This window comes from Phoxinus phoxinus (genome assembly GCF_949152265.1).
Source record: "Phoxinus phoxinus genome assembly, chromosome: 22".
Classification (NCBI taxonomy): Eukaryota; Metazoa; Chordata; class Actinopteri; order Cypriniformes; family Leuciscidae; genus Phoxinus; species Phoxinus phoxinus.
This window is the reverse complement of record NC_136897.1, coordinates 11,984,847-12,012,032: the sequence shown is the minus strand read 5'-3', so window position 1 is coordinate 12,012,032 and position 27,186 is coordinate 11,984,847. Positions and strand designations below refer to the sequence as shown.

The window sequence follows — 27,186 nt, the reverse complement described above, 5'->3', positions numbered from 1 at the left end:
ATATTAATAAAATAATATCTGCTATGAGACCTAGCTGTACATGTCATTGGCTATATATTCTATCGTCTACCCAAGTAAAGCAAGATGGGCAATATTAATAATTAAGAAAAAGAGAAAACTCGTCAGTGTGCACGTCTTGACTTCTCAAGTGATTGCGACGCCCCTGTGAACGCGCGTTCATCTCGAGCGCCGCCAGCCTCGCGCAGACAGACATCTGATGGCGAGCACAAGTCAACAGCTCACTGAGGTGGCGATGGGATGCAGAGATCCTGGTAAATACTTGCATACATTGGTTGTTTATTCATTAGATGTATCAGTATCGAGCGCTACACAATCTCTATAATTTCTGAGGGAGTTTTCGGGGTTTTATTCTGAGCTGATGATGACTAAGTGAGGATGTGGTAATTGGCTCTTGTTGACGGTACTGTGTCGCATTGCTGTAGTCACTCACCAGCATCTACAGGCGAGAGTGATGTGCATCAGCCATGAACACATGTTTGCTAACCAGAAGAGATTCTGAATTACTGCTGCACCGTGTGTCAAAGGCGTGAAGATGCGGTTGCGGCGGCTTGTCTGCAATGCAGTGCTGAGAGAATTACCAAACGCACATTCAGTCATTCATGCGGTAACAGATGCTATATACACTAACTTTTTAGAAAACAATTTCACATTAGACGGAGATTACATAACTATAATGTTGTTTTGACACTTTAGTGCGACGTGCAGACTTGAACGCGCTCATAACTGCAAACGCGCGACGCGTTCTTGTGTGTCGCGTCGCGTTGCTGGTAGTGTAGTTCGGGGTGAGGCGACAAACTGGCTCTAAATCAGAAAGCAATGCTGCTCAGCACTTTTTTGCAGCGTTTGTTTTATTTATGTCTGTGAATTCGTATATTGAATACACATTGAAATGTGTTGGTGTCTGGATTGAGTGTTAAAATGCATCGTTGTGAATATGTATCTGCATACACCCATGCAGACGAGTCATTCTGCCCACTCAGCAAATCCTCACTGTGAAATAGTGATGCAGGATCTGTGTCTGAGACAGTGGCACAGCATTAAATGCAGAGCACCGTTCAAAGCCTGGTCTGTTTTCCAAATGCATGTTATAGACCCAATTGTAAACCAACCATTCATCTGTGCATATGTTTTATCTTAAAATAAAAAAGTGACCATGTAAATTGTAATCCAAATTTTACAACTGGATCATCCGGTGAAAACAACACCAATATCTCAAAATCCAATCAAGAACAAATGAAAATCCCCATTCTAATTTTTTCTCTCTCAATCCGTTACACTTACGACCTCATGTCATTTTTTTCTTCTTTATTTAGTTATTTTTCCTCTGTGTAGGCTACTAAAAAGGAAAAGCTGTTAAAAAAATTAAGTTTAAAAATAAATCTATTATACTTGGCTGTACGTCACTATATGGAAGAAAAGATCGCTACTTGTTATGTTTCATCATGACTTTAATACAATAAGTGATCCCTTTTTATATTTTAACCACGTAATGCCTGGCATATTAAATATAATTTAGAAAAATCTTTGTTTTTAAATGGAAGAGTTTATTGAACCTTTAGATACAATCTTTAAAAAATTATTAAAATAAAATAGTTTCTTTTCTTTTTTTAGTATTATATAGATACATCAAGCTTTTATGGCTCATATAGTATAGATAAAGTATACTATAGATAATAAAGTTGATCATATAGATAAAGGGAGGATGAAAAAAAAAAAAAAAAGATTTCACTGTAAAAACTTGTATAAAGCTCATGACCGGAAAGGAAAAAACACCATTTTATTCAGAGGCCGAATTGAGCAAAAATAATATTTGTAAGATGATATTTAAATGCTTAGTCATGATCAAAGGTCTGTCGTTTTTATTGTGGGGGCTTGTAATACGTACAATATATATATGTATATTTAAAAATATTTCCACCAATATAAAAGTCATTCTTATGTTTACTTTATAAAAATCTTTAACGATTTCACAGCAAAAAGATGTGTACCACGACCTGAAGGTGGACATTTTTACTAATATACTAAAAGGCCTTTTACTTGCTTTACAAATATATTGGTCAAACAGAAGGCTTGCAGTAGATTGTGTATAACTGGTATTTTAGCAACGTTTTGATCATGTTGATAATTTAAAAGAAACTTGTAAATACAATATGTTAGGGTTAAAATAGGCCAAGCAGTCCTGACAAATCCACTGACCTGCTGGGAATTAATACATCTGACTCATCTTTTGGCAGGACTTTGTGCAGGCCATGTCGTGATGGTTTGAGGATAAAACAAAGCGCGGGGTGGGCTAAAATATGATCAGCAACCCTCTCGCGTTGAGCTCCCTCCACTGAGACTATGAGGCAAGCAGTGACCGCCACTCTGTCTGTGTGGGGCGAGAGGCGTTTCGGCTACTCCACCCTCAAGGACTCCAGCGAGTCTCTGCTAGACGAGCGCAAGCTGAGGCCTGGTCTGAAAGAGGACTCTGTCATTGAAGAGAAAGAGCGGGCAGAGAATGAGCAGGAGCACCTGGAGGCTGTGCTGGGACTCCCATCGTCCCCTGTGGAGGACACTGAGAGCACGGAGCCCTCAGACTCTGTGCTGGAATCGTGCCAGGACCGTAAGAAGAGCGGTGGGATGGTGTCTGGCTCTAAGAACGCGGAGTCTGCTGGGAGGAAGGGTTCTCTAGGTGCTCTGCCTGTGCAGCGCTGCAGTTCCCTGGGCACTACGGCCCCTCAGTGGGTCCCTGATTCTCAAGCACCAGCATGCATGAAATGTGGATCCAAATTCTCCTTCACCAAAAGACGTCACCACTGCAGAGCATGTGGGAAGGTGAGAGATGCATGCGATTCGGTGACCAAAATGTCGTTTACCTTCAAAACATGAAAAGTCTGTTTGGTTTGCAGGTTTTTTGTGTGGTTTGCTGTGACCTGAGATTTAAGTTGACTCATCTCGGTGGGAAAGAGGGGCGAGTCTGTGTCACCTGTCATTCAACTTTGAATAACCGTGAGTGTCGTGGTGGATTCCGCTACTTATGTACTGTTATTACACATTAATTACTGTGTTGTAATGATGTCATTTTACCAGGGACTCTTCGCAAGGACCAAAAGAAGGTTTGGTTTGCAGATAATCTCCTTCCCCAGTCTGAGAGTAGAAGTGCCAACAGCTCTCCCGTTCACAGGAGTGTGTCTCACACACAGAGGACTGAGCTCGCTCAGGCGGTATGACAGGAGATCTTTCTGCTTGTTTTATTTATTCCTTTTAATTTTTTTTAAGTAACTTTTTCAAAATACTCTTACAATGGCCCTATTTAGACTTTTATTTTATTCTTATTTATAATATAATTCCTTCATCCCTGTAATCTTTGTTCAGTATCTTTAAAAAGACTAATAATTTATAATAATTTTGTTGAGATTATTATTTTAATAGTAATATTTAATTCATATTTAATATTATTTTGTTTTCTCTTCCATTTTGCAAAGCAACTTTAAACACTCTTATTATTAGTGTCTGGGAAGTTACTCTAAAAAAGTCATTAAGCACATCTTCAGTATAATTAGATTACTGTACTAATTACTCTCTCTAAAAAGTATTGCATTACTTAATACTAATTATTTTCTAAATCCCATAATTAACCTCAACCAGTTAAACAATACAAGGGTAGACCTCAAACTGCTCTTTTAATTATTTTAAATATATTATATAAAATTGCACAAATGATTCTTGAACTGACCAAAGTTTTTAAAGGGACAATGTTACATTAAAAACATACGTTTTAACATTAGATGTTACACTGATGTTAAATCCACTATTGTTTTATATAGAATTGTTCTAGAATATATACAGTATTTAGTGCAATTACATTAGAAGTCACTGTAATTAAATGACAGAAAATTGAAGAGGAATGCCATCCTTTACTTTTTCAAGGGGAAATTAAATTACAGTAAGTCATTAGTAATGAGTTACACCCAACACTCCTTATAAGGACATCATATAGAGGATATTTTGTTTTATTTGAAATATTTTTGTTTTATATATATCTTGAAATAAACTTTAGAAAAAAGCTTTTCTAACTCATAGCACAGTTATTTTATGTATAGTTGTATTTATTTATTTATTTTATTTGCTGTAGGAAGTGACTGACATTAGAGCAGGAGATGAAGTCAGAGGTCTTAATGGCAACTCCACAAAACCCACTCCACCAAAGGACCTTCCCCCTATTCTGACATCAACAGGGGTCAAAGGAGGTATGAATGTGTCCACACACTCACTGCTAATAAAGACTTTAGCTCTAGCTTAAATAAGGCTTAAAGGTGACATCTTATGCCCCTTTTCACAAGATTTTAGGGTGTGACCTAAATCGCACTGTCCCTTTAAATGCAAATGAGCTGCTGCTTCCCGGCTTCATTCAGAAGACGGCCGATCCTTTACACGAGCTTCGGAAACTCCAGCAATCTCAAACTCGAATGACACAGTTCCCTGAGGTCTTTATAAGACAGCTGTGACATTTTTTGGTGAAATAGTGTTCTGTGCAGCCAACGACAGAACAGTTTACATGCTTTGCTCGAACTTTTGCCATCGCGTTAGAACTGGTTACACTGTTGTCGCTTGCGTAATCCAAATTGGCGGCGCTGTGGGTGGAAACGTGCAGATTAATGGGCGGTAATATTATAATAATATACGTCAAAAGGGGAGTGAAATCAGATCGAAGTTTTGAAATGCTTGCAGAGAAAGGCTTACCAAAACAAAGTCGCTGGGTTGTCACTTTTCATGTTTTCAGGGTTAGTAGATGCACAAGGGGCCCTATTATAGCACTTAAACACGTAACAAGTCCGATTTTCATGATATGTCCCGTTTAAAGGGATAATTCACCCCCAAATGAAAAGCATTTTCCTAGGGCTGCCCCCTAATATTAGACTAATCGATATTCGACTAGAAGAGGCTTAGTTGACCGAATATTTTATTAGTCGGTTAGTTGCAGAAAAACAAACCTTGTGGCGAAGTTATGCAGTCCTTGAGGGACAGATCGTTAACGGTAGGTTCTTTTGGTAATTACAGTATGTAATTAGCATATTTAACCGCAAATATGGCTTATCATTTGTACATGGCTTAAAGTAACTTGCCCGATTGCTCTAACGTCAACCTAATTAAATGTGCGCTGCTATTATTAGGCATGTACAGAACAAAATAAATCATATAAGGAGAAAAAAATGCATATCAAAACATACAGTAATAAATTAAATATGTTAAACTTGACTAAAAAGATGCATTCTTATAAAGTTTCTTAAAACAATCCACAGAAGCAGCATTCCTAATAGATGCAGGTAATGAGTTCCATAACTTAGGCGCATTATAGGAACCAACCCCCCCCCCCATCCATGTTTTTAATTTACACAGAGAGAGAGAGAGAGAGAGAGAGAGAGAGAGAGAGAGAGAGAGAGCGAGCCAGCAGAGCGGAGAGAGTGAGCGGGTATGGATGGAATAACCAAGTCGCAGATGTTATCTCTTAGGCCTTGTCCCAAATGGCACACTCCGGACTTGTGGACTTCCTCAGAGTCCACACTTTGCTGACGTCATGTAGTGCAGACCTAAAGGGCCCTTGGCGCGAGTCCACGAGGGCGCATTGAGAGGTATTTTTGGGACAGACTCGATCGTCACGCCGGAAATAGGAAGACGGTCCGGTTGTTGTTTAAATATTATATTTCTACATTTATATATGACTCAGTAAAGCCCTGACATTCGGTTATATTTATTTAATGAATCATAATGCGATCGTAGCCTATTATTCAGCAAGCTATTTATGTTTATAAAATATAAATATATATTTATGTTTGAGATATCAACCACTGGTTGATGACCATAATGTTTGTATAAACTAGGTAATAACTGGTAAAATGTACACATAGGTCATAAAAACCATAATGATATTTACACTTAAATATTTTCTTCTCATCCATGTTAACGTGAGCGAAAGCTCCTCCCATTCGTTGTCTGATTGGCCTTTCGCAAATTCGCAAGGATTCCTGGGTAGTTAAAGTGCGTGAAGCCTGCATCTATGCGGGCTTCGCGGAAGACCGCTTCAAGGGTACAAAGGGGGCGCTGCTGAGCACACTTCAGAGCGTTAAAGTGATGAATGGGACGGCCTACGGACTCGTAGACTCAGCGAGCACGCGCAATTTAAGTCCACGAGACCGAAAGTCCACATCAAGTGCGCCATTTGGGACAGGGCCTTAAATGAGTGACTACTAGTTGACTAGAAAAACCTTTAGTATTGAGGGAAGTCCTACATTTTCCAAACCCTCATTACTTTCTTTTGTGGAACAAAATTATTTTCCACAAGCTTACTTGTGAAACTTACTTGTGAATTATCAATGAATGTTTGTGAGTGATTTTGAGGTTTTGGAGGCTGGTGCTTGTGTTTTCTCTGCAGACTATACTCTAGAGGAGAAGAGGACAGAGTCGTCACTCTTAGAGGAGTTGGAGAGGGGTCTCGCAGAGCCTCTTGTCTTTGTGCTCAACGCCAACCTGCTGGCCGTGGTGAAGATTGTCAGCTGTATGTTCCCAATGTCTCACTCCACACTTGATGGATTTATGCTTTTGGTGATTTGACATGTGGAACCTGTGTGAATCGGTATGGTATATTATATCGTGATCGAAGCTGTTCTAGTCTGTGTAGTCAGTCGTTTCCAAACGTGTGTGTGTGTGTGTGTGTCCGTCTGGTCTCAGGCTGCGTGTGCATGTTCTGTACATCTGATAACAATATGCTGGTGTATTCATGTGGATCTCTGTGGTGTTTTTGTGTTCCTGTAGATGTGAACCGCCGGTGCTGGTGTGTTATGTCGAAGGGTATGCATGCTGTTGGACAGCCAGAGGTGGTCATTTTACTGCAGTGTTTGCCTGAGGAGAAAAGATTCCCAACGGATATTTTCAATCATTTCATTCAGATCTACTGGGATGCCCAGACAGGTGACACTTGTATCAGATGTTACTCGACCATAAAACTTAATCAAACATTAGCAATGACTTGCTAAATCTTGATTTTGCTGTTTCTCCAAGCAGCAGGAAAGCTTTTGAATCACCTAAGCCACTCTTTGGTATCCCGGGGGTTCCTGGGTAATAACGAGCATGCAGGCTTTCTTTACGTGCGTCCGACATTCCAGTCTTTGGAGGGCCTGCCGTTACCTGTGCCGCCCTTCCTGTTCGGACTCCTCATGCTCCGTGCCGAGGCTCCATGGGCCAAAGCCTTTCCACTGAGACTCATGCTGCGTTTAGGAGCAGAATACAGATGTAAGAAAACTCTCAAAATAAGATGAATATATACACTGGTGTTCAAACATTTGCTCTGGGTAATATATATATTTTTACTGTTTTTGAAAGAAGTCTAACTAAAACTGCATTTATTTGATAAAAACAACAACAAAAAGAGTAATATTATTAAAAGTATTATTAATATGATTATAAATAACTTTTTTCAATTTGAATGTATTTTAAAATGTCATTTATTCCTGTGATGGCAAAGCTGAATTTTCACCAGCCATTACTCCAGTCTTGTTCAAAATGTTGGGATCAGTAAGATTTTATATAAAAAAAGAAATTACACTTTTATTCAGCAAAGATGCATTCAATTAATGAAACGTTTTGATGAAAGACATTTATAATGTTAGCAAAGATTTCTATTTCAAATAAATGCTGTTCTTTTGAAGTTTCTATTCATCACTGAATTCTGAAACAAAATATGAAGCAGCACAACTGATAATAGTGATAATAATAATAAGAAATGTTTTTGAGCACCAAATCAGCATAATATAATGATTTCTGAAGGATCAAGTGACACTGAAGACTGGAGTAAAGATGCTGTAAATTCAGCTTTGCCATCACAGGAATAAATCGCATTTTAAAATATATCAACATAAAAAAGTTAAAGTTTTTGTATTTTGGATCAAATAAATGCAGCCTTGATGAACACAAGACTTCTTTTAAAAAAAGGTTTTGATAAATATCGACCCCAAACTTTTGAATGGTGGTGTACTATGATTTGAGGTAGCTACTTATTTAAAGGAACACGCAGACTTTTGGGGACTTTAGCTTATTCACGTATCCCCCAGAGTTAGATAAGTCCATACATACCCTTTTCATCTCCGTGCGTGCCGTAACTCTGTCTGACGCACCCACCGCTAGCCTACCCACCGCTAGCCTAGCTTAGCACAAAGACTGGAGGTAAACGGCTCCAGCTAGCGTACTGCTCCCAATAAGTGACAAAATAACGCCAACATTTTCCTATTTACATGTTATGATTTGTATAGTAACAGCGTGTCCAAATAACAAAATCACATGAGACACAGCCATCTCCTGACCGTATACATACTGGGAACTATATTCTCTGAAGGCGAAGCACTGCTACTTGGGCGGAGTGATTAGCGCAACACCATGAACTCTCTGCTCCTCACCACGGGGCTTCTCTGGTGATGCGAGCAAATCACTCCGCAGAAGTAGCAGTGCTTCGCCTTCTGAGAATATAGTTCCCAGTATGTATACGGTCAGGAGATGGCTGTGTCTCATGTGACCTTGTTATTTGGACACGCTGTGACTATACAAATCACAACATGTAAATAGGAAAATGTTGGCGTTATTTTGTCACTTATTGGGAGCAATATGCTAGCTGGAGCCGTTCACCTCCAGTCTTTGTGCTAAGCTAGGCTAGCGTAAGGGTGCGTCAGACAGAGTTACGGCACGCACGGAGATTAGAAGGGTATGTAAGGACTTATCTAACTCTGGGGGATACGGTGAAGCTAAAGTCCCAAAAAGTCGGTTTTGGGTGGATAATATGCTAATTGAGATGCAGCGTTAGTCTCTACGATCTTAAAATCTCTAATATCATTCATAATCTCTGGGTGCTTCTCAATTCTTATTTGTGCATCCTTGTTTCCTTTCCTTGTTTCCTTTCCTCGCTTCCTTTCCTCGTGTCTCCACCCCCTGTAGGATGCGAGGGAAGGCTGCAAGGAAAAGATGCGGGGACGGAGGAATCGAAGGAAAGCTTATTTATACATTGGAATACTTGATCACTCGAGCGTCAGTTCATAACGTCATCAGCAGCGCTCAAAAGATCTGCCCATATGTTGTTGAAGTTTGGTTATTAGAGAATTGAGATGTCCTTCAAGATGGCTGAGCTCGATCGGTTTCCGGGTCATAGGATAGAGGACAGAGGAGACGAGGAGGGATATTGAGAAGCACCCTCTGAATGCATCATTTGAATGACCCCTGACCTCAGGAAGTACACTAACTGAGTGGTTTGTTTGTTCTGCTGTCCTGTAGTTTATCCCTGTCCCTTGTTCAGTGTGCGCTTCAGAGAGCCTCTCTTCGGACCCGTCAACAACAGTATCATGAGGCTCTTAGTGGTGAGACTTATGACCAGTTTCATTTACTATATCCTGTCACACAGCTTATGTAGTTTGTGTGGCGTCTTTAAATGTGTTTTTTGTTCTCTTTTGACTTTCAAAGGATTTCCGTTTTTACCGTTACACGCTGCCGACGGTGCCGGGGCTCGTGGTTGATCTAGAGGCTAGAAGCACCTGTATAAGAATCCCTAAAACACGTCATCCAGAGGTATCATAACCATGAACTGCTCAAAATAGAAAATGCATCAGGAGTACCATGGTATCATGTCCAAAGACAGTAGATGGTAATAGCATGCTATTTACTAAATGTCAGAATATATTGGAGTATCAGAAGGATTGTCATATAAATGATGTCCAATAGATAAGCAAACCTGAGGTGATAATTCCTCAGTAGTCATTTCTTCATTTCTCAGGAGGATAATGTGTGTCTTGTCTCCGTCTCTGCTGGTGTTTTAGCTGCTGAAGGCTCTGAATAAGTCTAATGAAAGAGTGCTGGCCCTGGGCGCCTGCTTTAATGAGCAGGCCGACTCTCATCTCATTTGCGTGCAGACGGCAGATGGACAGTACCAGACCCAGGCCATCAGCATTCACAGCCAACCCCGCAGAGGTGAGCGAGAACACCCCAACACCGGCGTGAGCTTAGACACTACTGGAATGTCTGTTGGCTCTTTTTAAAAGCATCTGGACACTTTTTGCACCTACAGCTGTACAAATGTTATCAAACCTAGTGGCATTTATTTGAAAGAAAGTTTTTCAAGCAAATCATTTCACAAAAAGAAGTTTTAAATGATGTGGTTTTACAGACTTTGTGGAATATGTCCTTAAGCCCTATTCAGACGGTAATTGTTTGTCATCAACTTGTAATTACGGTTTCTACAAGGACGTGAATCTCGCGATTACGGTAATTACATCATGGCGTGAACGTATCTTCAGATGGCGATTTATTCTTGTGAAGGAGCAAATATCATCCTACGAACCCGGGAATGCACTGCTCACTTGGTCAGTCACATGATTGTCAGCTGTAAACAAAATGTTATTGCTTGGACAATTAATACATTTCTATTTAATTTATTAATAGTAAAATAATTTAAATTGAAATACCGGTACTCTCTTTTAAAACAGGAAAATTTACATGCTGTATTTTCAATGGATTTCTCCCTTACATTTTATCTCTCAAAATTATGGATGTCATTTAAAAAGAAGAAATTAGCTTTACTAGAAATTAGTTAATGCAAACTCTAGCTAAACATTTGACCTGGGTATTTGTTCGACTAGTAAAATGCCCTAATTTATATAAAAGTATATAATATAGTAAATATTCAAAAAATGCATTGCATACTATAATAATGGACCATTTCAAAAGTTTCCAGAATAATGAAAGGCTCCATATTTGAAATGTGTGTGCATCACCACAGCAGACCCTGTACGGTGCTTGGCAGTGGTCAAAAAGGATTTACAAAACGACTTTTGGATCGATGCCGTCTTGAGATTCAGACGGCAATTAAATTACAATGAAACCTTTGTGTGTGTAGTTGTTTGGCAGGGAATTGTTTCACGGGTGGTGGGAGAAAAACAGGGCAGGACTAAAATGACAGACTAGCCACTGTAAATGTTGAAATGACCTTACTTCCCCGTTAGAAACCATTTCCGTCTGAATGGGCAATATGATGGACTATACCTGTGGTACTCAGCTAGGACACAGGAGGTGTGAACTTCATACATTCACTAAAATGTAGTGTAAAAATCTCTTTATAAAGGATTTAATATTATCACATTATTTAATATGACCCAAACAAAAGAGAAAACGCTATAACGTTTGTGAATGTACACATGAAAACTGCATAAGGACTGATACATTAGCGTCTTTCCTCAAACGCTCACTTGAGGGCGCTGTCTGACAGTCTTGGAAAGCGCGTTCACTTTGAAAGTGTTCAGTCGTTTGTTGTTTTCTGTGTTGACTGGAATTCTCTCACTGAATTTAAATCTTTGTTTCTGTTCACCTTTCAGTCACTGGCTCGTGTTTTTTTGTGTTCAGTGGAGCGCTCAAACCTTCGTCAGGGTACTTGGCCAAGTCCAGCATTGTAGAAGGTTAAAGATTTGTTCATTCCTATTGTTTCATGTTTCCCACTTCAACAGTTATTGCCTTTCTATCTATGTTTATCTTACTTGAATGTGTATGTCTAGAAGTTTAGCTGTGCTAAGATTTCACGCGTCTGCTTATTACAGATGGCTTGATGGTGCAGGTAACCATGGAGACCATGGGCGAGTTACGCAGATCTCTACGGGACATGAGAGACTTCACAGTCACCTGTGGAAAACTCCACCCAGCAGAGAGGCAGGAATATGTGCACATTCAGTGGCAGGATGAAGAGCCACGCTTTAATAAAGGGTTAGAAAAAATATGATAAATATATATAGTAGATTAAGTTTAAATCAGTAGCCTACTAGTTGCCACTTATTCTGTCCTGTATCTCACAGCATTATCAGCCCCATTGATGGGAAGTCTATGGAATCTCTCACAAACATCAAGACCCATCAGCGCTTAGAATACAAAGCCAATGGGAAGCTCATACGCTGGACAGAGGTAAACACTGGACATGTTTATGCACAGAGTGTAACTTGTGGACTGTTTGTGTTTGGGCTTGAAAAATCAATTGGTTCGCTCCAAACAGAATACGTATTTCAACGTTTCTGTTCATGCGTTCCTTCTGTAACATTACCGTATACTGACAGAGTGTGTTAGGAAGACCATTCCAGAGTTTTAGTGCTAAATAGGTAAAGTGATTTTGATATTCTAGGTATTGTCAACTGGCCAGAATTTTGAGATCGCAATAGGCGTGAAGGACTTTCGTCAGCGCTAAGAGCTCGCTCAAGTACTAGGGAACTAAAACATTTAGTAATTAGCAAGATTTTAAAAAATATGCGATGTTTAACAGGGAGCCAATGCAGTGTTGACAGAACCGGGCTCAAAACACCTTAAAGGCGCAAGCGAAATCGAAGAACAAACTGGTGTGATGTGATTTTGAACAAAATCAGGCCAAAACAAAGTTTGTTTGGAGTTTGTTTCAGGAGTTTGAAACAGCTTGTCGAAGCTGCCATTAGTCTGTGGCGAGTACATAATGAGTATGTGCGCTCTGGGGCTCTGCCCTTTTTCACATGGAAATCTTGTTTCATTTCCTCAGTTTAGTCTGTCGGTCAGACGTCCGTGACCCATTTTATACTGTGACTAATTAAAATCTGCAATGGATAATATTTTGTTTCTATGTATTTGTTTGTTTGTTTGCTTGTTTGTTTTTTTATTAATATAACCAGGGCTTTCAGCGGTAAGGTTGGCTTTGGCAGGTTGGCAGGTTGAATTTTATATAATATACATTTTTCAATTGCAGTCTTTCAAAAAGGCATTGAAGTAATAAACTAAGTGCAATCTAGTGTTTTCAAAAATAAAGATTTTTCTATACATATCGATACTGCAAAATCTGAAACTTTTTACCCTTTACGCACTCGTTTCATTTGCTCCGGATGAATATTGAATTTCGGCGTGGGATTGCGCGTATTGAGCATAATTTTCCTCCTCTCCGCAGATTTTGTGTTCACACCCAAAGTGAGTGCCCATAAAGACACTATATTGGCTATATAAAACAGTATAATGTGTCCGTGCATCAGGTCTTAAAGTGACAGCAGCTTAATATATCTGCTGTCAAATTAAATATCTATATGGCAGTTTTTCCCCATGGCATCGATGTCAAAATTGTGGCTGAAAATTCTTTGGATCTTTGGAAAACCACTAGCCCCAGCGGCTGTTGAGCAAGAAAGTTAATGTCAAGCCCTGAATATAACCATTATATATACCGGTAAACAAAATCTTCCTAACAAAATAATGTCAATAGCCCTTTATTTTCATTTATAGTTATGGACTAAGAGCTTGCTGCATATTAGTGGTTTTATCTGAATGCGATTGAATTCCCAGATTGAATCCCCCGAAAATGCTTTTGAGAACCACTTTTAACAATGGGCTAATTCATGTTTTGATGTCACAGGTGTTTTACTTGCTGAAAGACCAACATCCAAATGGTCTTAATAACCACACCAGCCACAACCGTCTGTCAGAACGTCTTGCACGGGCGTTCTGCTTGGCACTGTGCCAGTCTCTCTGTTTGCTGAAGGAGGACGGCATGACCAAACTGGCACTGAGAGTAATTCTGGATGGCCAGAAGGTGAGAGAGAGAGAATAATGTCCACAGCTGTGATGCCAAACGATTATTTGATTACCGTATTTGTTTTTTACACTAAATTAGTTATTGTTGATAATCATTTATATTTACAGATTTTCTGCCTTCATTCTTCAATTTTAAGACTACCAATTTTATTGTTCCTTTCAGCATACAATTTTTTAAATCTTATATTTAATCATAGATTCAGCATGTACACTTTGAGCTGTTTTAATGACTGTAGTTCAGTATTGTGTAAGGGCAGGTCAGGAGTGTAGCATGTGAGTATTACGTATCTGACATTCTCCCCAGTGTCCTGCTTTATTTTAATAGTGCTGTATTTGATTAGATCTATGGGGTTCTTAATCTGTTATCTTCACTTTTTTTTTCTTCTTTAATCTTTCAGATGGAGTTTTTGGCAGGCGGTAACGGTCAGCGCCTTCCAGCACCGTACCAGGACTGTCTTAACCAATCATTAATGTCCGTGGTGCAGAGCAACTCTCAGTACCAGGGTCTCGCCGCCTGCCAGCTAGAGCTCATCTTCTATATTCTGGAGGATACGTCATAGAGACGGACCACCCACTGTCACATGTGCCAACACTCCCAGAATCCTCATGAGCATAACCTTTGAGTTCAGTATAATTTGAGAGTGGAATGTTGTAGATGTCCCCATGGGGCAGCTTATTTTAGTAGTTTATTCAATAGCCCACTGCTCACTGTGAAAAGGTTGGGGGTTACAACATCAAATGGCTTTAAAAACGGCTAACATTTCTCAGTCATCACTAGAGGTCGACTGACATACCGTTTTTGCTGATTGATCGACTCCAGTAACGGCTCTTGACTTGGAATGATCATATAATGGCAAAAATGAACACTGATATTTCATTAGGCGCCACAAGGTTCAAATGTAACTGCTACTTTATTTCTCGTTATCACATCCTTATATCTGGTTATTACAACTTATTGCAAAATTCTCTTAATTGTGACTCTCACAGTTGCGACTTTATCTCAATAGTAACTATATCTCACAACTGCGACGACTTCTCACACGTGCGACTTATTTTCTTGTAATTGCAGCTTCATGTCTCACTATTGTGAATATTTCTCATAATTGCAACTTTTTATTCCATTAAATGTACTTAATTTCTCGTAATTGCGGCCTCGTATCACGCTTTTGCATCTTTGTCTTGTGATGTTGCTGCTTTCTTGTAATTGTAACTTTATAGCTTACGTGTGCGACTATATTTCATGTAATCGCAGCTTTCTATGGTGACCATTTTTCATAATTGTGACTTTCTATTCATGGTAAAAAGTAACTGCGACCTCATATCTCATTATTGCAACTATTTGTCTTTATCGTGACTTTATATCTCACAGTAGCAACTTTCTTGTAGTTGTGACTTTCGAATAATTGCAATAATATCTAAATTGCAAATTCACATCTCACGCTTGTGACTTTTTTTTACTAATAATTGCAACTTTATTAACTTCAGTACTAACAGTACTGACTTCAACCAGTCAGTAATTATATTGGTAAAAGATATTATTCGCATTCATTCAACTGATAAAAAAAAAAGATGAGCAAAGAACAAACTAAAATTTAAGTTTCTTTTCAACATTGATTTCTTAGTTATGGGTAATCAGCAAAACCTATTGTCGGTCGACCTCTAGTTATCACCAACGGATCATCTGTGACAAATCGAAGTAGCTGTCTGTAGTTTATTCTGTAGTCTGGACTCCTCCTAGAGACCTCGGCTTGGTCAGAGAAAAAAAAAATTGAAACCCAAGGCCAGATTCTGGTAAATGAGGACCAAAGTGCGACATAAAACATGATTCTTGAGCAAATGACTTTTATTAGCATGACCTGATATTGGAGAGACTTGGTTTCTTCTTTTCCTGAATCTCCAGTCTTCCACATGTAGAATTCATTGTAGCTATGACGAATCTCGGTGGTTCTTCCCGAGATAGGCATGAGGATGACATCCTTCTGAGTCACTGTACAAATCCAATGTAAACGCCCTGTTCTCCCAGCTTGCCGAGAGGAGCGCCCTGAACTCTGCCCTACATTAACGCACACCTGCTGGGGGGAAAAAGACGGAAGGAATTTAGCCAAACAAAGGCGAAGCTTGGATAAACAGGAGCGCAAACTATACGCACAAACTCTCGTGCACTGTGAGCTTGAAGTCATTTGTTCCTACACGACCTTCTCTTCTCCCTCGCGCACACACGGCGTAGGACGCTTGATCATCTGGTCTTCCTCTGTTGCTTTTCAGGAACTGAATGGACTTTTTGTTTACATCCAACATGCTGCACATACTCGAGATGACAAATGCAGATTATGAAGAAGTGCGGCATGCACACACTGCATTTCTTTATCAACCACATCCGATGGAAGCCAACCGAATGGCTGATGAATCCTAAAACGCGCGAGCGAACACCTGCATTCTTGTAGATGAAAAAATGTTATACAAAAAGTATTTTAATATGTCAATCATTTGCATTGGAGATGCCAAATACCATGTGGGAATGTCAGCTGGAATTGTAGGTCAAATTCCTTTGACCTGCTCTGATTTTATTCGAGGAGGAACTACAATGTGCCATTGAACAGCATAACTTACATGAAATAAACAGATAACTGTGTATTTTAAAATGGAAATGATTTATTTCTTGTATTTATTTCAATAGTAACAATATTTAACGTAACGTATCAATCCCGTTAGTTCATACGGTAAAACTATTTACAGATGTAATTCAAGTTTACTGATGTTGACTGTACAGTGTCTGCTATTGGGGGGAGTATGAAAAACACACAGATCTGGCCATCTGTGAATTCGTTCTGTTGAGCAACATCAGCGAAGGATGCATCAAGTCAGTACTCTTCCTTTCCTCTTCTCTTCATACATTTTGCTCAATAATTATTCTTTAGATTAATTTATGACAAAAAATATACAAATGGGGTTAAAGGCATTCATATCCCCATGTACTTATTTAAAGTACACACTTATTTAAAGTACAAAAAAAAGCAAGATTTGAAAATTAAAGGTCCCAAAACACTCTGGACTCCATAGTGCCATTCTGCAGGTTCTCCTGGTCATCCGTTTTGGGTCTTCTCCTCCTGAGCTCAGCCTCTCAGGCATTCTTCATCTTGCCGTTGAGAGTGCTTCCATTCTCTTGGTGTTTCTTCCCGTTGCTCTGGCCGTTTGAATGTACGCCATGGCCGTTCGAAACTGCCGATGAGCCGTTGGCCACTTTGCTAGATCCATTAGCCTTGCCGTTCTTGGTGAGCTGTTGTTGGGTGTTCTTCGGTAGCCTCCTGCCCTTCACGTACGCCTGGTACCAGAAGTTCGAGAATAGCACGAAGAAGAAGGTCCCGTACATCCAGATGAGGTGAATGAATAGAGGCACCTGGTAGTCGCAGCTCTTCATGAAGTACCACTGGGTCACATGAAGAGACACCAACACAAACTGAACCTGTTGAGAAGAGTAAGGAAGTCTGAGTTTTTGGTATAGTTTGAAGACATCTTTAAAGGGATAGTTTGTGGAAAACAAAAATACATTTGTAATATTAATGCAGCTCTTTCTAAACAACACTAGTTCAGAGTTATGAAAGCTTGTTCCACCATAGAATGCGACTTTTTAATCTCACAATTCTGACTTTTTTTCTCACAATTGTGAGTTAACATCTCACATTTCTGGGAAAAGTCAGAATTGCAATTCTGACTTTATAACTCGCGGTTCTGACTTCATATCTCACAATTCTGACGACTTTTCTCAGAATTGTGAAAAATAAACTGCAAGAAAAAAAGTCACATTTATCTTTTAAAATGTTTTATTCTGCGGCGGAAACTGTCATTCTAAAATTGAAAGGTTTATTTTACTCAAATGAAAAATGTCGTCATTTCGTCATTGTTCCAAACCTATATGAATTAATTTCTTCTGCTAAACAAAAGATATTTTGAAGAATGTCAGTAACGAAACAGTAGATGCGCCCTATTGACGTCCATAGTATTTTTTAAGTCAATTGGGTCCATCAACTGTTTGGTTACTGACATTCTTCAAAATATCTTTTGTGTTCAGCAGAAGAAATAAATCCATACAGGTTTGAAACAACTTGAGGGGTGAGTAAATGATGACATCATTTCTGAACAGAATTAAACCTTTAACTCCTCTACTGCTTTTCTTCCCATCCAGTGAGCTGTTGACTGAATTTGTAAATTGGATCAACCGATTCACTGAAAAGAACGATTCTTTCCTGAATCAGATTCTTTCATCTCTGACCTCAACTCACTTGCGTGGATTTTCAGTGAATAATTACTTAAATTTCGCTTTGTTTCTCACAACTTCGGAAGCCTTGGAATAAGTTGAATAGACCATTTTTATAGGCTTTTTTGGTCCATTTTGAAGCTTGACAGTCATGGACACTACGAACGAGTCTTCAAATATATCCTTTTGGTGTTGTGTAACAAAAAATTAAGGTGAATAAATAATGACAAATTTCAAGATGAACTATCCCTTCAACATCCACACAGGTGTGTTTTATACTGCTCTACAAATCGAATAAACATACCAGCTGAATTGCAGTCATGTATTTCTTCCACCAGAGGAACTTCTGGAAGCGAGGTCCGGCAGCAGAAAGCCCGTAGTAGGAGTACATGATCACATGGACGCAAGAGTTGATCATGGCATGGAAGGAGCCCATTCCACCTGCCAGAAACATTGCAGTGAGTCTTAAATGTGAGTCACATATGCTAAAGCAGAACAACAACACATTCTGATGACCATCGACACCAACAGCTTTATTTACAAAAACCATTAGAACATGCAAAAGTTCCTGGCTTGCTGAAAAGCACGTCTGACTGGAATAGAAATTTGTCAGGGTCCATTAACAGGTTACGTCTACTGAAACAGCATGTGCCATGTAAATATCTGCTGACTGACACAGATGGGAAGCAGAATGACTCACCTGGTGCATAACTCACGCCCCACCACCACGTCCAGGGCATGAAGGAATGGTGGAAGATGTGCAGGAAGGTGATCTGACTGTGTTTCTTGCGCAGCACAAAAAACACCTGAGAATAATACATCATTCATCAATACATGAACCAACATGCTTTTCATAAATCAGAAGTTTTGAAGTAGCGCATTTAAATCTTACTGTGTCCATGAGCTCAATGTACTTCGAAAACAGAAATAACCAGGCGACTCTTGTCATCTAGGAAAAAAAGACATCTTTAATATGGAGAATTTGATGATTTATGCACAAACTGCAGTAATATTGGAGTATATTACAGGGTATAGAAAGCAAATCTTACTCGGAGTCCTTGAGGGCTGTCTGAATAATCACATGGGTCACATCTCCACGTGTATCCTGTTGCCCACCCCGACATCATGAACTAAACATCAAGTAAAGATTGAAGAGTATAGGAATTTATCTTCAGGAACTGGTTGTGAAGCAATTCAAAAACAGAATAGCTTCTCCATAATGAATCAAATATAACACGCCTCTCTGTGTGTCAATACAGAAAAAACAAACGTGTATTCAAGTTCAAACACATCTGCGCAGTCACGCCACCTAGCAGAACGAACATCTCCTGATTCTCACCTCATATACGATATACGCAGACAGGACAACCAAGGACAAGTTGTAAATTATCATAGCTTCTTTCAACTGGAAGGGTTTACGGTTGGCCATAAACTTGGGGCCGGCGTATAGTACGAAGAAAAGATAAGCAAGTAGAATAACAGACATATTGACTGGAGTCCCCATTAGGAGGTAATCCTTCAACCGTGGGTCTAGAAGGAGAGAGAGAAACACAGCTCTTTTACATATAGCAACAGCTTAACAGAGAGATTTCACACACAAAAACCAACTACATTTTATTCAAATAATATAATTGAATGACAACAGTTTCTCCAAAAAGATTTGACCAATTTGAATTAGTGATGGAGAAATTAATCGACAAGGCCAACATTCTGAGATTTTGAGCGTTTTAGCTTTAGCAATTTTAGCTTCCTTGTATCAATCTAAAAAAATCTATTGCCAGCCTTGTAAATGCATAAACTATTTCTGACTTAAGAAACTGACATTCTTCTGACATAGTAAATTGAGTAATTGTATAAAATAAATGTTAATTTCACATATTTTGTGTACACTCTCTCAAAACAAGCAAATGCTAATGCCTCTAGAATTGAGCATTTCCCAGATGGAAAGTTGCATTCCATTCTGAAATGCGTCAGACCACAACTCATAACACTTTGTTAACTTTGTTGCTTCTACTACAGCCGATTTCACTTTCACATCAACTAATATCATGGCAGAGAAACAGTTTAGAAATCTCGTGGAACATGTTGCAATTGCAATAGCCATTTCAGCTAGCATTTGTTGTTATCAAATTGTATTGTGTATAGCCTATACTACCAAGGATGCAAACTTATCAGGGGTGAAAATTCATCAAATATCAGCTTTAAAAATGGGAATTTACAGCATGAGAAAATAAGGAAAAACTCAACCAAGACTTTTTAAAACAAAATCTCTTTTCATTTGTCTGAGGCAATATACACACTGTTGTTTTTATGGAACCCATTCAATAATGCTATATACTAAAAATTATCAGAATTGTAAAGTCCCCCTGTGGTGAAAATCAAGTTTTTATTGTTGTTTATATGTCTATGTGGTGTTTTTAAAATGCTTTAAGACAAGCCATGTGTAAATTCAGTATTTTCTCCTTAAAAATGCAGTGAACCAAAGACAGTGTTTCTGACGTCACAAACTACCTTTTAACCGATCATGTGAACGTGTGATCGTCAATGAGTGGATCTCTGAGCTGGTGTGAGTGAGTGGAGGCGGGGCTAATTTGCATATTCATAGAAACACGTGTACTAAATGGAACAAGGATGTAGAGTTACATTCAATCTATTTTAAGGCATGAAGAATTTTATCTTCAAGGAAAAACCTTTTAAATATGTAATTTTGGTGATCAAAGATGAGTTAAGGGATACAATTATTGACTACAGGTGGACTTTAAGAATTAAAAAAATTAAGCATCATTTTATGTTATAGAACAACAGTAAAATTACAAACCTAATTAAGTATGCATCCCTGGTATACTAGCTAATACAAGATTGTCCATTGAAAAAGTCACATCGGCTCACCATTAATTTGAATAGAACCCATTCAGATTCAGGACTAATATATCAATGTAATCATTTCATGAACATGCATTTTTACCTGTTCCTGCTAAGAGGCTGTCATAGACCTCCAGTACTCTGTCTTTCACCATCTCCAGCATTTTCACTGGCGTCAGCTTCACGTTTGACTACACAAAAGCACCTGTGAGGGCAAACAGAGATGTCAGTTCAGAGTATAATGTCACGTGGCACAAAACATGCATGAGTGCAGATAGTGCGATTCCTCAGTCTTCTCAGATCTCCACACAGGGTTTTCTACCAGACAGTCTTATTGAGTTAAATGCCAAACAAAAAAATGCAGTTAGTGTTTGTGAGGGATGGAATGAATTCACTGGATCAGGTGACCTCAACAGCTGAGCCAGTAAAAATGAAAGACCTTGAACCACACACTGGAAACATGTGATGTTCATCTCGTGTCTAGCTAGATGCTGCATTGAATTTGTCTCTAACAAATGTGAATTACAGAAACGCTTACTCCACCTCTTTTAACGTTCATTAAAAAATTACATGTATTATATAAAAAATAATCACTTAAAACGGTTGGAAAGCCAAACATTTTATTCCTGATTGGATTTCATTGTCCCTTTCCATCTGCCTCTTTCCCTCCATGCATTTCTTTTTCCTGTTGGCTGATATGGTATGACGGGAGGTGTGGCCACAGGAGGGAGTGGGAACGGCACAAGTGAGGTAATGCTTTCCTCATTTTAACCTTCATTACACGCTCGGTCACCTCCACCATGAATGTGTCAATGCTTGAGCTTTGACACAATAAACATTAATGGATTCATTTAGCTGACTACACAGAGAGAAGAAAGCGGAGTCCGATCTTATCACAGATCTTCGTCCCAACTGAACTCTGGGAAAACACTGGAAGAATTCAGGTGTGTCGCACACTTTAGTTTGAAGTCTTTCTTTTCAATAAAACAAAGAACTTCCTAAAGAAAGCTGGGAGGAAAGCCTGTACAAAGACGGCGGTACAGAAAACACTCCAGCAAACTCCCGCTACCCAGTACCAGCGTGACTCGTCATAGACAAACAGAAGTAGATCCCGCTACAATGTTGTTCCACAAGACGTATGCATATTAACCGCTAAAGCACCAAAAGTTACAGACTGCAGCTTTAACAAATGCAGGTGTAAAAATTAATCTAAAAAATGGGCATCTCATTATATGATATTAATTTAATATTTATATTAGGGCTGTTAAACGATTAATTGCATCCAAAATAAAAGTTTGTGTTTACATAATAAATGTGTGTGTACTGTGTATAATTATTTTATATATATATATATAAATACACACACGTTCATGCATACATTTAAGAAAAATGTGTTATATATAAATTATAAATATTTAATTATATATAATATCTATATACAGTATATACATGCAAATATTTCTTAAATATATACAAGCATGTGTGTGTATTTATATAATATATATATATAATAATTATACACAGTACACACACATTTATTATGTAAACAAACTTTATTTTGGATGCGATTAATCACGATTAATCTTTTGACAGCCCTAATTTATATATATATATATATATATATATATATACACACACAGGCGCAGCCTGGAATATTCAATTGAGCTCTCTTTCACATCTTCTTGCGCTTGAAAGGACAAATTCACACAAAGTATCCTATTAAACATAGTTGGTTGTCTTGAGTGAACATAAAGAGTTGAGGGGAAAAAACGCATGTGTACAGTATCTGTAAATTGGATCCATGCAGGTCCCGCTGCTTTCTGTCATTAATGTTAATCAAACAACAAAAGACAAAGAGAAAATCCCTCACTGCTCTTGTCTGAATAACTTTTTTTTATTCAGGATTCATCTGTGTTTCATTTATACAGTAAAGACTATGCAGTGCTATTTCACATTTGATTACTTTATTAAATTTCTGTATATGAAAACTACTGTTAGAGCTACCTGAAAATGTACCTGAAAAGCACTCGTTTCTTTTTTCTGTTGTATTTGTTTGTGCAATTACTGACTGTTCATATGTCTTTAATAATGTTTAATAAAAATTGGATTAGAGAATTTTTATATTAATTGTATATTTATAAAACAAAAGTGTCACTCAAAACTACAGCCAAATGTAATCCACTGACCCATTCAGTAGTCATGTATATGAGGATATATTTTTATAACCATATATTTAGATAAGATTAGCAGTAAATGACTCATTTACAGCCTTGATACAATGATGTGCCCATATCAGCTGGGAAATATATGACCCAACGACTCAACTGTCCTTCTGATAGTGATAACATACACACACAGACTGACTGGCTCTCATTGGTCAAAACATTGACTTCATCTAAAGGGCAATTATAGCAACGAGAGGGAACAATGTATAAAGGGTCAATAAATGCTGTCTTCACCTTCCGAGGGCTCCACTCACATGAACAAACAGCTCTGCCTTCCCCACCACCCAACATCTGCTTTAGAGCAACGATGGAAAACGTGTCTTAAATGGCAAGTTCAGAGTGAAAACTGACAAACCCAGACTGGTTCTCTCACATATTCTCTGTGTGTAGATCCCTGCATTGGGGCACACAGATGTCATTTGAGATGCCAGTGATAGAGGAAGAGCAACTATGGGCTAGCAAGCACATTCACAGACGGAAGGACTGATCAGAATCACGGACCATGTTACGTCAGCACACAGAGACGTTCATAGGAAACGCACTGTGGCCTTCAGGTTCTACCGCTTTCCGGCCGCTATCGCTTCAAGGAGACTGTGTGATTGTAAAAAGGTGATAAAATTCCTTCGCTTTGTGAGTAAAATCTAAGATTTCAAACTACTGCATCACATTGACCAGAAAGTGGAAGTCAGGAGACCTGAGAGAAGATAAGTGCAACAAAAGCAAAAGCAGCTTGAATGTACACACAAACGCATGTGAACTGACCGACTGTTATCGGAAATATTCCTTCCTTTCAGACTTTGCATATTCTTTGCAATTCATAGGAAAAAGCTCATTGAAGTTTTCACAATAGTCAAGAGTTAGCGGGAGTTTCTCAGAACAAGCCTTCACCCAGCCAGGCGTGATAGAGGTTGAACATTCAGTACACATGAACTTGTACAATCTTGTTCTGTAGGGAGATACTTTAAGGATCAAATGCATGAGGAGAAACGGAATATGGTGCAAACTAGTTTTTGAACACAGAAAGTGATGTCATCCTCATGTACACTCAATAAAAATGCATGAAGGATCCCTTTACCACTCTACAGATAAAGCGTTGTCGGGATAATTTCGGTTTCGCGTATCTATGCCGAAGTGATAAAATTCTGTCAAAATTTTTTTAAGGCCAGACAAGTAGTTTGTTAAGTCTTGGTTTGTAGGGAATTACAAACCTGCGCACATATATTCAAATGCTCAAGCGCCATCAGCGTTTCTCACAGGTTCGCGTTTAAAGTCTGTGTAGAGAGAACTATGTCGTCTTAGCAGTCCCTAATTTAATAATTTAAAACCAATGATCGTTGCGACGGAAATGAATCAATCAAAACTAACTTTAGCTGGAAAATATCTTTATTCAAAAACCGCTATGAAGCCAAAACAATCTCTGTTACCTTAAAGGAGAACTCCGGTCAATTTTAACATTGAGCTCAATTTTTAGTAAATTTGGAGTGCTGTCAATACAGAGAACAACGACAAAAATCGGTGTTGCCTACACCGTGTTATCCTATTTTTAAAATTTGCACCCTATTGACTTGAATGGGGCAAGTTTTAAACCTGCTTTTATCCTCTTATCATCCTTGATGTGTCATTACAAGTGCCCAGCCATGTGAGTGATTCCTTCAGAGTGAACACGAGTGAATCTGACTGCAGTAGATGTGAAAGATATGAATAAAAATGATGTTAATTCAGCCAGCGCAAATACCTGTATTTAGTTCCTGTTTTCGGTGGAAGTCCAAAGTAGTCGATTGTCGAGTTCACGCGCGTGATCATAGTAACTAAACCTATGCGCGTGAACTCGACAATCGACTACTTTGGACTTCGACCGAAAACAGGAACTAAATACAGGTCTGTGCGCTGGCTGATATAACATCATTTTTATTCATATCTTTCACATCTACTGCAGTCAGATTCACTCGTGTTCACTCTGGAATTACTCAACATGGCTGGGCACTTGTAATGACACATCAAGGATGATAAGACTAAGAACTGGTTAAGTTTAAAACTTGCCCCATTCAAGTCAATAGGGTGTAAATTTTAAAAATAGGATAACACAGTGTAGGCAACACCGATTTTTGTCGTTGTTCTCTGTATTGACAGCACTCCAAATTTACTAAAAATTGAGCTCAATGTTAAAATTGACCGGAGTTCTCCTTTAAATTATCCGTTTATCTTTGTAAAGCTGCTTTGAAACAATCTACATTGTTAAAAGCGCTATATAAATGAAGATGACTTGACATGAAGCGACTAAATGTAAATAGGCCCAGTTTGGTCTTGAACGTTTGAACCCTGAGTTTACGGATGAAAAAAAAAAACCTGAATGCAAGCAGTGTCTGATCACGGTTGCCAATGTGGGGGAAATCTAATTGTGCAAGATATGAGAGGCATCTGCAAGACGTCTCAGGATTGTTGATGGCTGTGTGGATGTATTGTGAGGTTTTGGCATGGCTGATGGAACACATGCCTCAGGAACTGAATTCTCCAACAGTGGAAACTCATGGAAGCCACATCTAGACACACAAAAGAGCTTTGACTTGACCAGGTCTAATTGGTGTTTACATCTCAGTGGGTTGTATTTGGATTTGCCTCTGGATTGACTGTCCTGATGAAACTATACACTTCTTGGAAGGGATGCACACTTCAAAATGACAACACTATGAGTCCGTGCCCATGATGTTAGTAAACCTCTAATTCACAGAAGAAAAAGTGGGTGAGTTTAAGAATTCTGTGAAAGGTGTGAATGTGTCATCACCAGAAATGCAAAGTTCTTCTACGGATTTTTTTGTAATACGGGAATAAAAACGTGCAGAATGACCCAGTAGACATGATAAAGCAATTGGAAAATGGATCCAATGTTTTACAAAAAACTAACTTGTCTGAAAAAATTCTTCTAATGTTATTCTCTAGGATAAGATCTCTTAAGATCTCAAGATCTCGCGATATTAAAATGTGACGATATTTCTCATTGAGGTAATATCAGCACAAATAAACCATTTGATCATAATATAGCATAGTTTTATTGTGAAATCACAAACAGTTTTATTGTGAAATCACAAACAGTGAATGTGCTGCATGCATTTTAACAGTGTTTTTCAATAAAGCCTAATGATTACTTTATTTGAATCCATTATTTTCTTATTATCATTGTAAAGGCTATTGTTTACTTAGGTCTATTTTTATTCCCACACACACACACACACAAAGACCCAATTACTCGATTAATCATCAGAATATTCGATTGATTACTCAAATAATCATTAGTGACAGCCCTAGAGTAGTTAAAACATTTTAATATGCACCTGAATTACTTTGCATTTTGGGACTTTCAGTCAATTAAATGACTATTTTTCCAGTCATATAATTTGTCATTGAGTATTTCTTAAAACGTGTTAAAATATCGTCTTGTTCTCGTGAATCCAATATAGTGTATCTTCTTCACACCCCTAGTAGTAATAATAATGAGATTTTTCCATTACGATAATGAGAAAATTTAGCGTAAAAATATGCTGAATTGTCATGAAAATAATGACCAAACATAACGGCCCTAACATGCTCAATTTTCTTTAAGTAAAAATATATTGATTATTTAATTATTTATATTTTGACTTTTGTAAATTGAAATAGGACCCAGACACATTCTTAAAGGGTTTCATTTCAGAAATGACCAGTGTCATTCAGCTTATAGCCTGACCAACTCTCAAACTGATTGTCATTCTGTACCGAACCTGAATACATAAAAGAAAAGAAAATCAGATTATAATCACCTAGTCATTGAGTGAAAGTCAAACCTGAACAAAACAATGCAGCATTGGTCTCTTAAGATTAGACAGGAAAAAGAGACTAACACAATGACCATTTATGGTAACAACACCCTCATCAAAGCCATTTAAATGGAAAAATAAATCATTTCATCATATGTTAGCATTTAGTTTCACAGAGGTCTAGTCCCTCTTCCTCCTCTACTCTATCACACTTCCCCCGCTCCCTCCCTCTCTCAACATAAGGAAAACATAAAGCCATATCCGGCCCTTTAAGTCTGCTCTGAGAGAATTAGCGGGCAGGCGTAAAATGACACGGTTGCTAGCAGAGACGGGGAACCACCCTGCTCTCAGCCCGCCTGTCATGTGACCAGACCTCATCAGGTCAAAAGCCACAGGCAGAAAAAGACATCAAAAGACAGCAGAAAATCACTATTAACTG

At 38.5% G+C, this 27,186-nt stretch overlaps 2 protein-coding genes across 4 annotated transcripts in view; one reads left to right on the top strand and one right to left on the bottom strand.

Moving 5' to 3' along the window:
• Positions 1–135: 135 nt before the first annotated feature.
• On the top strand, positions 136–16,259 carry zfyve9b (zinc finger, FYVE domain containing 9b). 2 transcript variants are annotated; one of them, XM_079598496.1, is made up of 16 exons: positions 136–272; positions 2,256–2,835; positions 2,910–3,009; positions 3,091–3,224; positions 4,136–4,250; positions 6,434–6,556; positions 6,814–6,969; positions 7,063–7,290; positions 9,316–9,398; positions 9,502–9,606; positions 9,855–10,005; positions 11,406–11,486; positions 11,625–11,787; positions 11,877–11,982; positions 13,436–13,612; positions 14,013–16,259. In XM_079598496.1, exons 2-16 carry the CDS (start codon positions 2,362–2,364, stop codon positions 14,172–14,174), a joined length of 2,358 nt encoding a protein of 785 aa, XP_079454622.1. In that variant the 5' UTR covers positions 136–272; positions 2,256–2,361; the 3' UTR covers positions 14,175–16,259. The 2 variants fall into 2 exon arrangements, with proteins under 2 accessions (XP_079454622.1, XP_079454623.1); XM_079598497.1 differs by lacking the exon at positions 136–272 and adding an exon at positions 593–625 and having other exon boundaries at positions 14,013–16,252.
• The window catches only part of elovl1b (ELOVL fatty acid elongase 1b), a 35,745-nt gene continuing 24,805 nt past the window's right edge, over positions 16,247–27,186 (bottom strand). For both annotated transcript variants that reach the window (XM_079598505.1, XM_079598506.1), the window contains 7 exons: positions 20,835–20,936; positions 19,209–19,399; positions 18,919–18,999; positions 18,762–18,818; positions 18,570–18,675; positions 18,174–18,310; positions 16,247–17,077 (listed from right to left, as the gene is read on the bottom strand). In XM_079598505.1, the coding sequence (XP_079454631.1) occupies positions 16,736–17,077; positions 18,174–18,310; positions 18,570–18,675; positions 18,762–18,818; positions 18,919–18,999; positions 19,209–19,399; positions 20,835–20,895 (975 nt within the window). In that variant the 5' untranslated portion in view covers positions 20,896–20,936 and the 3' untranslated portion in view covers positions 16,247–16,735. The remainder of the gene's footprint in view (positions 17,078–18,173; positions 18,311–18,569; positions 18,676–18,761; positions 18,819–18,918; positions 19,000–19,208; positions 19,400–20,834; positions 20,937–27,186) is intronic.